The sequence below is a fragment of the Microtus oregoni genome, unplaced genomic scaffold (assembly GCF_018167655.1).
Source record: "Microtus oregoni isolate MIOR12 unplaced genomic scaffold, Mior012 000005F_ref0000423, whole genome shotgun sequence".
In the NCBI taxonomy this organism is placed as follows: domain Eukaryota; kingdom Metazoa; phylum Chordata; class Mammalia; order Rodentia; family Cricetidae; genus Microtus; species Microtus oregoni.
In genome coordinates, this window is record NW_024543064.1 from 35,851,911 (window position 1) to 35,864,080 (window position 12,170).

The following is a 12,170-nucleotide window of genomic DNA, read 5'->3' on the forward strand; positions in this document are numbered from 1 at the left end:
TGCTTGAAGAAACTAAGGTGGTAAGCACTCAAGAGCTGCTGATTGGCAAGGCCACAGGATTTAAACGCCGCCACCATCTGGTTCTTCTCCTAGAGGAGATCTGTGGCTGGTGAAGGCTGACTAACACGAGGCACCGATGCACAAGTTAACAGTATACAAATGAAAACCCCAGTCTGCACCGAGTGCTAGGTGTCTGGGGCTCCGAAGCCAGTGAGCCTCTCCAGTTTTTAGCAAAGGAGGATAAGATGCCTACCTCTACCCAAGAGATCTGGTAATGCCTCAGGCAGGATGAGTTATCATAGGCAGAGGACAGTTATGGATACCTCTGGCCAACTTGGTAGGGTAGGGGAGGAGACAATGCATGGCTCAGGGGTAATGCTGGCAGACAAGCTTGAAGGAAGAAGAACAGAAGAAAGACCAAGAAACAAACCCTGCTTCCCCCCGAAAGCATATACCACAAAGAGTTAAGGTGTCTTGAAAGTATCTGCCTACAAATAAAAACTTAAAACTAAAAAGGACAAGCTACATTACCCTCAGTATATATCATATAAATCAGTTCTCAAAAAAAAATACCTTCCAGGTACAGACATGCTATTTATGTTACAATATATACAAATATAGCAGAATAATTCAATTTATTGCTAGAACTTTATTTGGTTATTACAAAATCTGTAAGGGTATATACCTATATATTAAAAAGAGGGGAGTACACAAGGCAGCCAGAAGAGCAAGAGTTACCTTCGAGTTACTAAAGTGCCAGGTTAATGTTGAAGTGTATTTTCAACCTTTCCAAGAAAGTGACAGCATAGATGGGCAAGGCAAACGTTAAGGCAAAAACTTTAAAGAGGAAGAAACGTGAGATAAGAAGACAAATGCACAGGAAAACTTTATCTTGCCTTCACTGAGTTTTAATATGTCTAGGGAAAAGAAGCCAACACCAAGATGAATAGCATGTAAAGGAAATAAAATACAAAACCAGACCAAACCAAACTCAAACATCTTTAAAGGTTTAAGGGTACTAGACTATCCACAGCTGACAGGGCAACTGGAACACAATTACACAGGAATGATCAGTACTAAAGAAGCCTGCAGTACTGCAGCTTCTCTAGTGTTTCCCTGACTGGCTGCGGTGAAGCGAGGTTCTGTGTGGTCTTCCTCTCATGGTGCCGAGAGACACCTAAGAACAACACTGGAAGTGCTCTCAACATATAGTGACATTGGTGACCTTCTAGTCAGACCTGTCGTGACTTGCCCACAAAGTATGCAAAGGAGGAAGCATTGTACTTGTTTTTTAGATCTGGAAAAACTGCCAACATCACCAGGAGGCCCCTGCTCCAAGCCTGCTTGGCACTGAGGCATCCTCTGGACAGAAAACCTACAGCTGCTTCTGAGTGGACAACCGTGAGCAGAACATGGGATTTCACATTTCATTGGACTGCATTTGCCTTTCAGTGTCCTGCCAAGAAATAAAGCAAGTTCTTGGGTAGCTCAGAGGTAAAATTCCAGAGGGTGTTGTTTCCCGAGTCAAAACTCAGAGCTGTTCTCTAATGCTCTGGACAACTAATTTGATATAGTGACCAAGGACATGAGCCTTTGCCTTCCAGACTGGAGATGGTGCCACAGGTAGGCAGTTACAACTTTAAGGTAGTCTTGAGTGTGTTGGTAGAGAAGACAAAATCTAGCTTGCTTGAGGGGAAAACATAATTCCCCACCGAATAACCTTTATGCTCATAAACCTTGAGAGATAATTAAAAATGAGGGAAATCTCAACAAGACTTCTCTGGTTTTTATGTTAGGAATAGGAGCAATGACCTAGAATCTGATTTTCCTGCACCTGAAGCTGGCATCCTCTGCACAGCTTCCACTCAGTGAACTGATGCCCCAGCTCCCTGACCAAACAAACCCGATGTTGGCACCAAGGCCTTTGAGGGTTACCTGAAAGAGATGTGAACAGTTTCAGCCACCACCCAGAGCAGACTGTCAATCACACACAAATCATTGTTCATCCGGTTCAAAGCCCTTCTTCCGACTCTCTATACAATATGCACAATCTTTCATTTTGTGTATTTATAAACAGAAAAGACTCATCTTTCAAAGAAAAGACATATTCTGAGGCTCCATAAAGTGCAGCTAATTTAAGGCAGATTCATATGAAATATAAACAGTGACTTATTATCTCTATATATACACTTTCCAACTTTAAAAGATAAAGTCTCTTCCCCTCAAAAACAGGAAAGAGATAGAGGGCTTTATTATTTTTCTCCTGGCAACTTTTAAGTTACAAGATATTTCTGGCTTCAGGAAATCATAGATTTCCAAACATCATAAGTAAATTTTTTTAAAAAAATAACTTTTTTAAATAGCATTTTCAAACAAGTTAAAAGGTGGCAATGTGTCTGCTACAATAGTGTGAAGGGCTGGAAGGCTGATGGATAAGTCAAGAGGTTTTTTCTTTTAGGTAAGTAGATTTTAGGTAGTCCAGGGTACACATCCATTTCAAAATATGTCTGTCAATACTAGATACCTAAAGCTGCTCTTAGCTCTTGGAAGGAGTATCTCCCATCTCCATTGGAATCAAAGGCTCTCAAGCTCTCTGGTCTTGGCATGCCAGAACCTAGGGAATTCCAGATTTCTTGATAGGTCAACATCCCATCCACCGTATCTTGACCAGCCTTGTGGAATAAATCCTGAAGGTCTGTTAAATAGGAATTAAAAAGCAGACATTAGATGTTTGTGCACACAGTTAAAAGCAGCTTCAGCTATCTCCAAAGCATTAAAAGAAAAGCTACTTTGCCAGGTGTGGTGTCAAATACATTTAATGGTAGCATTTGGGAGTGGGTGGGTAGAGGCAGGCAGATCTCTTTGGACTTGAGAATAGCCTACATAGTAAGTTCCAGGCCAGCCAAAGCTACATGGTGAGATCTTATCACCGTACAAACAAACCTTTCCCCTACAAAACAAAACAGTTCTCCCAACTTTGCTTCAAAAAATGTTCTTTGGGGCTGGAGAGATGGATCAGAGTCAAGTGCTACGAGGGCATGATGGCCTTTCTGTATTCCAGCCTCGAAAAATGGTGACAGGATCCCCAGAGCAAGCTGGTTATGGAGACTGGCACTACCGACCAGCTCTGGGTTTGGCAACAATAAATGATTTTTAAACATTTAGTGACCAAATGTTAAATAAGAGTCATATGCTTAATAAGTCTGAGGTGTTTTGGGGAGTGTTAGTCTGCAGGACACAATTGTACTGACACATAACGTGTACACTTTGTGTGGATGTGCTGTGTTAGTCTGCAGGTCACAACTGACACATAACGTGTACACTTTGTGTGGATGTGCTGTGTTAGTCTGCAGGTCACAACTGACACATAACGTGTACACTTTGTGTGGATGTGCTGTGTTAGTCTGCAGGTCACAACTGACACATAACGTGTACACTTTGTGTGGATGTGCTGTGTTAGTCTGCAGGTCACAACTGACACATAACGTGTACACTTTGCACTGCATGTGCCCTTGTGCCACACACCACCAAATGCTGCACTTTGCTTTGGATTTGAGACTATTGTATGCTGTGAACTGCAGTGTTTTTATTGTATATAACCAAGTTTTCTCTTCTTATAGAAACATAATGGTTTGTAGAAAACAAAGGCTTTTAATGTTTTCTTGCCATTATTCTTTAGCATGTATAAAATCAGTACATCTTTTGATTGTGTTGTGTTAGAATGTTTGATTTTTAAAATTGCTATTTGAGTTGCTGACTTGAGTTTCCAATTTCTGAAATGGTCCTAAAGATACTTTTGCTATATTGTACTACATATTTATGTGAGCTGCATTCTCAGTACTGCTGATTATAAAATACAAAGATCAACCAACTTTGAAAAACACTGAAGTGTATCAAATATGGTTGGGCACAAATTTTCATATTACCTAGTAGGGCTCTTTCTACTATGTAGCATTGTCTTTCTGGATCCAGAAATTGAGTAAATCAAGAATCAGGGACTTGAGAGGGAAATAAACACAGGAGGGAGGAGGATAAAATTGGTAAGGATATCTGAAAAAGTCAAAAGGAATCATACATACTATTAACTACTTACCTAAACAAACCCTAAAATATACATATGTCTTGTGTAAATATACATATATAGTTTGAATGAAATTTTCTCATCTGGGCTGATAATGCTCTCTCCAAAAGCCAAAGACCACCCAGAAAAACCTCAACATCAGGCATAAGAAGTTCTCTTTTGGTTGGTCGGTTTTGTTCAAGGACTCCCCAAAACATACGGGCTACTGCCACTGCCCTTGGTTGCCCTCCCCCACCAGAGGTGGACGGTGGTAGTCCACATTGCTGAAAACACTGTGCACTTCAGGTGCAGACTCCAGAGGCCCTTGAGGTGGAACTGACCCAAAAGCCTCCTTCCTAAGGATTTGCTTTTTTGGTACCAGAGGTGCCAATTAAGCTTCCAAAGGAAGGAAGCAACCAAGAGTGCTACCCTGCTATGATGCCTACGAAACACAATGATGACCAGCACGGCACAAGAACCTCAAGAGCGCAGTAGTGGCATGGATACCTTGGCAGTAATCATCAGCTCTCTAACTCGACTTAATAATACCTGCTTAAGTTAGGAGGGAAATTATGCCTAGTATTGGAAACTTAGTCAACTACCTAGGCCTAGTAAAATCATGGACTTTGGAGGAGAAACTCTAACCAGCATAATTCCTAACAATACTCTAAAAATGTTTGTCCTTATATCTACAGGTAAGGGTAGTAGAAATTTCTTTTATCAAGGATAGTTCTCTTGGCAACAAGCAGAAAACATTAGTGAAAACTACAACCAATAAAAATGCAGAGTTGCGGAGCCCAGTCCCAGTGGGTACAAAACAACTCCCATATCTAAGGCTCAGGGAACACTGCAGAAGACACACCCATAAAGCCTTTTTTTTTTTTTTTCTTCTGGTTTTTCGAGACAGGGTTTCTCTGTAGCTTTGGAACCTTGGAACCTGTCCTGGAACTAGCTGTTGTAAACCAGGCTGGCCTCGAACTCACAGAGATCCGCCTGCCTCTGCCTCCTGAGTTCTGGGATTAAAGGTGTGAACCACCGCCCGGCTTTATAAAGTATTACCAATAAACATGCTTAAATATGAACTGAACAGGATAACAACAATAGACATGCCAAAGTGGATGGGGAAAGCCCATGAAGCTTCAACCATACAAAAGAACTCCAGGCAACCAGGGAGTGCAAAGAGAAGGAGAAATAAACTTTCCAGGGCCGAGCATACCAATTGGTTATTTTAGACCAAATGGTCACTCCTGAAAACACACACATATGAGTAACATTATACAGACTGAGCAGGTTATATTTAGAAACACACCCACACACATGCATGCAACAATTAATGAAAAAAAGAGGCCATAAAGTTGAAAGAGAACAAGGAGGGAAATATGGGAGGTTTTGGAGGAAGGAAAGAAAGGGAGGAGTTGATGTAATTATAATCCAAAAATAAAAGAAATTAAAAAAAGGAGGGACTCAAGATCACAAACTGCTTTATGACCACTAGCACAGCCGCCATCAAGAAACGTAGGGAAAGCGGATTGATTCATTATACATGGCTACTGGTAGACACATTTCCAACAATGGTTTGGCAGTTCAAGAATTATGTGACCTAGATGCTGAAAAAGCCTTTGACAAAATACAACATCCCTTCATGATAAAAGACTTGGAGAGAGCAGAGATACAAGGGACACACCTAAACATAATAATGACGATATACAGCAAGCCAACAGCCAACATCAAACTAGGTGGAGAGAAACTCCCAGCGATCCCACTGAAATCAGGAACAAGACATAGTTTGTTTATTCACTCTCTCCAAATCTATTCAATATAGTACTTGAAGTTCTAGCTAGAGTTAAAAAAAAAAAAACAAAAGGAGATCAAGGGGATACAAATTGGAAAAGAAGAAGTCAAACTCTCACTATTTGCTGATAATATGATAGTTTACATAAGCGACCCCAAAAATTCTATCAAGGAACTTCTACAACTCATAAACACCTTCAGTAATGTAGCAGGATACAAGATTAACTAAAAAAAAAAAATCAGTAGCCCTCCTGTACACAGATGATAAATGGGCTGAGAAAGAAATCAGAGAAACATCACCCTTCACAATAGCTACTAATAGCATAAAATATCTAGGAGTAACTCTAACTAAACAAGTGGAAGACCTGTATGATGAGAACTTTAAATCTTTAAAGAAAGAAGTTGAAGAAGATACCACAAAGTGGAAAGATCTCCCATGCTCTTGGGTAGGTAGAATTAACATAGTAAAAATAACAATCTTACAAAAAGCAATCTATAGAGTCAATGCAATCCCAGAGAACCTAGACAACAAAGGGAACCCTAAAAGAGACATACACAGATCTAAACTACATGGGACGTAGAAAAAGACAAGATCTCCTGAATAAACTGGGACCATGGGGATAATGGAAGAGGGCAGAAAGGGAGGGGAGAAGTAGGGAGGAGAGTAGAGAAAAATATATAGCTCAATAAAAACAATAAAAACTAAAACAAACAAAAAACCAGAATGGTTAATTAGGACAAGTCAACATTTAAACAATCATTCTGGCTGATACATTATTCTATAGAACACATTTTCTATAGAAAACAGTCATTTCTTTTTTTTAATTTTTTATTTTTTTAAGAGACGGGGTCTCGCTATGTTGCCCAGGCTGGAGTGCAGTGGCTATTCACAGGTGCGATCCCACTACTGATCAGCACGGGAGTTTTGACCTGAAAACAGTCATTTCTTGACTCAAAATGAAGAGGTTTGCTTTTGAATGTGATTGCTGTGTAAAGGCAATGATAAGTCACTGTGTTCCTCACAGACACCTGAGGACAGACAACTCATCAGAGCAGCTGAGCAGGTGACTGTGGGAATGATCAGGAGGCAGACTGTCTATACCTTGTTCATATAGAACTTACTTCGTTTAATGAATTCCCTGCTTTTCTCTTAGATTATTCTTTAAGACATCTGTTTCTACTGGCCACTCTTATGAGTAAGTCCAAACTCTAGGAGTCACTGGTGTTTAGACATTTGTAGCATGCTGGAGGACATTATATCATATACATTTGTACTTAAAAGTATTATTTATGATGAAAATGTTAAATATGTGTTTTAATTGACAAATTGTATGATAAAATTTAAAATTATACCTATGAATAAAACATCAATTTAATGAAAACAAAATAAAGAATTATATGACCTAGCAATTTTATTCCTAGGCACTGAGTCAGGAGAAAAACATGTTTCTATAAAATCTATGCACTCATGTTCACAGCAGCATTAGTAATTGCACAAAAGTGGAAACAGCTCAACTATCTGGACAGATGAACCACACGTGCATACACCATAATGGACTATTACTCAGTCATAGGAAGTACTGCTTCACGCCACAACATGAAAAGAGCGCTCTGATGAAAGGGGCATAACACGAGGCCATGTATGATTCCACGTCTACGAATGAAACAACCCAAATACATAAATCCAAAGAGACAGTGCTTGCTAGGAACCAGAATGTGGTAACTGGAGAACAATTTAAATATTTCTCTTACTTATTGATTTACTATTTGTATGTGTGTATATGTATACGTATACATGGCAAAGCACACATGGAGAGCAGAGGACAACTCGTGGAAGTGGGTTTTCTTTTCCCCACCATGCGGATCCAACTTAAATGGCCAGAATTGATGCTAAGTATTGAAGCATCTGGCAGGGCTCGGGAGGAAGAGCTGAGTGTGAGGCTTCATTCTGGGGTGATGGAAACGCTATGGTATTAGACAGTGGTGACGGCTAAATAGCCTCGAGAATTACTAAGGCCCACAGATGATACAGTTTAAAAAAGAACCACAGGACTCTCTGCCTGTCTCTGTATTTATTTTTTGTTGGTTGATGCCACTAGTCAATTTGTGTTTAAAAAAATAACTAAGGTATCAGTTTCCAACAAAAGCCTTTAACATTTACAAAGGATCTGAGCCAGGTGTGATAGTGTATGCTGTAACCCAGAGTTCAAGACCAACCTTAGGTATATAGAGTGTTGAGGTCAACCTGGGCTACATGAGACTCTGTCCCAAAACAGACAGACAAAACCAAAAATAAATAAATAAATAAATAAATAAATAAATAAAGTAAACCAACAAAAAATCCAAAAGGGGTTTAGAGGGATTGCTCAGTGGTCGGGAGTGTACTACTCTTCCAGAGGACCAGAGTTCAGTTTGCAGCATCCTTGTTGGGTGGCTCACAAATGCCTGCAGCTCCAGCGCCAGGAAGATCTTATGCCTCTGGACTTGGAGAGAGTACACACCATTAAGAATTGTGTAAAAATAAATAATGGAAAAATTTAGAAGTAAAAAAGAAAAAGGACTCGATTGAGTTCTTATGCTTACTTCATAATACTGAAGAAGTGAAGGTTTCTGGGCTGTGTTTCTTTAAAAGCCTTCCTGAATATTTTCCATTAGTTATTCAAGATCACACTTGGACCCCACAGGCCTCTTGCCATGTGGTACTGGGGAGGAATGAAAATGTGCCAAAGGGAGGAGGAGCAGTTTCTGTGCGAGACCTGCTCCACCGAGGATTTCCTACAAACTTCCGACAGGCCCTCTCACTGCTGCCACAGGCCAGCAGTGCAGCTGGTGAGGCCTCAGAGGCTCCTGGAGCCGAAGAGCAGATGGGATACTTCCTCCCAGTGCCCAACAGTACATGGAAAGTCTTTTTCTTTCTTTTTAAAGAAAATAACTTATTCGTGTAGTGTGGTGTGGTGTCACACTCCTTTAATCCCAGCAATTGGAAGGCAGAGGCAGCCAGCCTGATCTACAGAGTGAGTTCCAGGATAGCAAGGGCTATTATACAGAGAATCTCACAAAACACAGAACAAAAAATGACTTATTTAACTTTATTGTATGTGCACTGGTGTGAAGGTGTAAGATCCTCTGGAACTGGAGTTACAGACAGTTGTGAGTTACCATGTGGGTGCTGGGAATTGAACCCTCGTCTTCCAGAAGAGCAGCCAGTGCTCTTAACCACTGAGTCATCTCTCAGCCCCAGAAATTCTTTTTAAAAGAGAGTAAATACAATGACTGCCCTTACTCGCCAGAAGACAAAGGAAAACCAGAGGCAGGGGAAAAGAAGAGCATTTAAGCGTTAATGAATTGCAGCACGTAAGCAACTCATTCATTCAGTCACACAATCATGTCTACCAGGCTCTGACCTGCAGGTTAGGGAGTGAAGAGGACAGATACTTTACTCATGGAAGCTAAATTTTGTTTCTTCCCAGGGAATTTCAATAGAGTAGCATATGCAAAGTAGGAACAAACAAAACAAATCATAATGTATAGGAAGTGCCTACCCCAGACCTGGGACACAATGCACAGGGCATCTAAGGTAAAGTGAAGAGCCAGTGGAAGTATGTGACCAGAACTGGGTGATTTCCAGCCGGCCCAAGAACCGCAGGAGGCCTCAACCTTATAATGAAGAGTAGAAGGCCTTACTGGAACGAGGCAAACGTCATCCTGTGAAACTCAGCATTTTATGGGTATTTATTTTGCTCATTGCCTTCCTTGAGGGTCGTGAAAACAGTCAACTCTGACTTGTTTTGCTAATCTCACAGAATGGTTTTGGCTTTTTTCTGTTCTCTGCATTAGACAACATATCCACGAGCAAAGAAAAGACTTTCTTTGGAGACACACTCTTACTATATAGCACAGGCTGGCCTCAATTTCTTTATCTTTGTGCCTCAGACCCCTGAGTGCTGGGATTAGAGATGTGTGCCACTGTGTCTGGTTCAGACTGTATCTTACAGTGTATCCCCATTCTTTGACTGAACACCTTAAAACACACTGAAAGACACTATGGAGGCTTTGGAGACAGCCTCAGTTTGAATTCTGTCTCAAGCAATCATCTACTGATCAGATTTCTGTAGCTGGCCCAATAATGTGGGCTGTAAAATGTGTGTAATGTGTTCCTGTGTGGTATTATGTGCGGGTGTACACATGTCACGTGTGAAGATCAGAGGACAACTCCGGAGCCATCTCTCTGCTCCACCTTAGTTGGTTCTGGGGCTTGCACTTAGGTCACCAGGCTACAAATGCTGTTACCCACTGAGCCATCTCTCTGATCCCTGTTCACCATTTTTGTTTTTGAGAAAGTATTTCTCACTAGCTTGGAACTCAACAAGTAGGTTAGGCTGGCCGGACATTGAGCCCCCTAGGATCCGCTTTCTCCACATCCCCAGTGCTGGAATCGGAAGAGTGTGTGCCACCACACCTGTTTTTTGTTTTTTTTACACGAGTTCTGGGGACTGAACTCAGTCTTTACCACTCTCTGAGCCATCTCTCCAGTCCATTAGATAGGCTTTTGTTTTTAAACAAGAAACCATTAAAAAGCTATAACAGTTACAGTGTTGAACATTTCCATCATTAACGTTACCTTTGATGCTAGAAATCCCTGGTAGGGAGATAGGTTTTAGCTGGGTCTCAATTTGATCTCCAAGAACGTGTGAAAATTTTGGCAGCGTTGATGGATCTGATGTGAAGTTCTGTACTTGCTCTGTAACAAACATACACACTTTTATTATAATCAATTCTAACACCAAATTAAACTAGTATTGAAGACCACCTTTTAGGACAAGAGTACACATATCCAACTTGAGAGTAGCTGAGAGTTAAAGACTGAGGGACGTTTGTGGACAAGTCAGGAGGAATCAGTATTACATTAAGGTCTGAAACAGAACCCGTGCACAGGTTGCGTAGCCCTAATCTGAAATGCCCCCAAATTCAAAGCTTTCAGAGTACAGACACAGGCGGGAAATTCCACACGACTTCATGTGATGGTCACAGTCAATTAAAGGTGACCTAAAAATACAAATAAAATTAACACCAGGCCACATGTATATGGATAATGCATATATGAAATATGAATGATTTTTTTTCAAGATGGTTTTTCTGGGTAGCCTTGGCTGTCCTGGAACTCACTCTATAAACCAGAACTAACAGAGATCTGCTTGCCTCTGTTTCTCGAGTACTGGGAATAAAGGTGTGCACCACCACTGCTGAGCATCAAAGATTTGTGTATTTAGACTTGAATACTAACTCAAAGAAAACCTGCTAATACCCTCCAAAAAGGAAAGAACCCCAAATTGATAATACTTTAGGCCTCATAAGTAATAATGAGGATATTATTGGATAAGGAATACTCAAGCTATAGTACAGCTGCCATCATTTAAGCTAGATGCTAAGACTTTAGTTGGATAAGTCTTTTGACTTCTTGGGAAACAGGCTGTTAAGTCTGATCTAGGGGACTGAGCCATGTTACCATAAGATAATGTTAGGGGAAGGCCTTCAATGTACTTCTGTTTCTCACAGGAGAGAATCCTAGGGAATCTATCCTACGTCTCCAAAGCTGAAGAATGCTTGAGGCAGGGAGTTTAAAGCCAATACTGTCTAATACCGTGTTCTATCCTCACAGGGCCTAAATCAGTAGATGGTTAATTAATGCATCTGATAATATTGATTGTGTCCTTACCTACAGCCAAGTGGCCTACAAATGGAATAATTCCATCATTACATGTTAATGACTTTTAGGAGGACTAATATTTATTTTTAAGTAAATTTTAATGCACTCACAATAACAGAAACATAACATTTAGGGCTGGTTTAATATAAGCTATGACAGTAACATTTTTGCCTATAATTGGATGCAGACAGCATGGAGAAGTCTATTTCCAGCTAAACATTACCAGTTCTCCCCTTAATAGACTGGAGTACAAATCAAGTACAAAATGGGCTTTTGCTAAATGAAAGTGAAGTGCATCAGCCTCATCTCTGTGCGCTCAGGCATCACTCACTCGCTTTCATCAGTGCTGGCGGACACCGTCCCTACTCCCTGTGCGGGAGGCAGGCAGGCTGCCCAAGCCTGCGTGAAATATTCAGAAGCCAGCTGGCTGCTCACCTTCCTCTGCGGTCTCTGGAGGCCTGTTGCTTCCAGGTTTGTTTGTGAGAGCACTGATCAGCTGCAGTTTTTCTCGCAGCTTGGACACCTGAGAATTTGAATTATCTTCTTTCTGCCCAAAACAAAGATCAGAGAGGTTTAAGGTAGAAGTGACTCCTACCTGGAGACTCCGCTGTA

General features: G+C 40.8%; 1 protein-coding gene across 1 annotated transcript in view; it reads right to left on the reverse strand.

The window, feature by feature from the left end:
• Nucleotides 1-890: 890 nt before the first annotated feature.
• The window catches only part of Efcab14 (EF-hand calcium binding domain 14), a 42,095-nt gene continuing 30,815 nt past the window's right edge, over nt 891-12,170 (reverse strand). The window contains exons 8-10 of the mRNA XM_041651931.1: nt 11,994-12,105; nt 10,473-10,592; nt 891-2,695 (exon numbers count right to left, since the gene is read on the reverse strand). Coding sequence (XP_041507865.1) covers nt 2,517-2,695; nt 10,473-10,592; nt 11,994-12,105 — 411 coding nt within the window. The 3' untranslated portion in view covers nt 891-2,516. The remainder of the gene's footprint in view (nt 2,696-10,472; nt 10,593-11,993; nt 12,106-12,170) is intronic.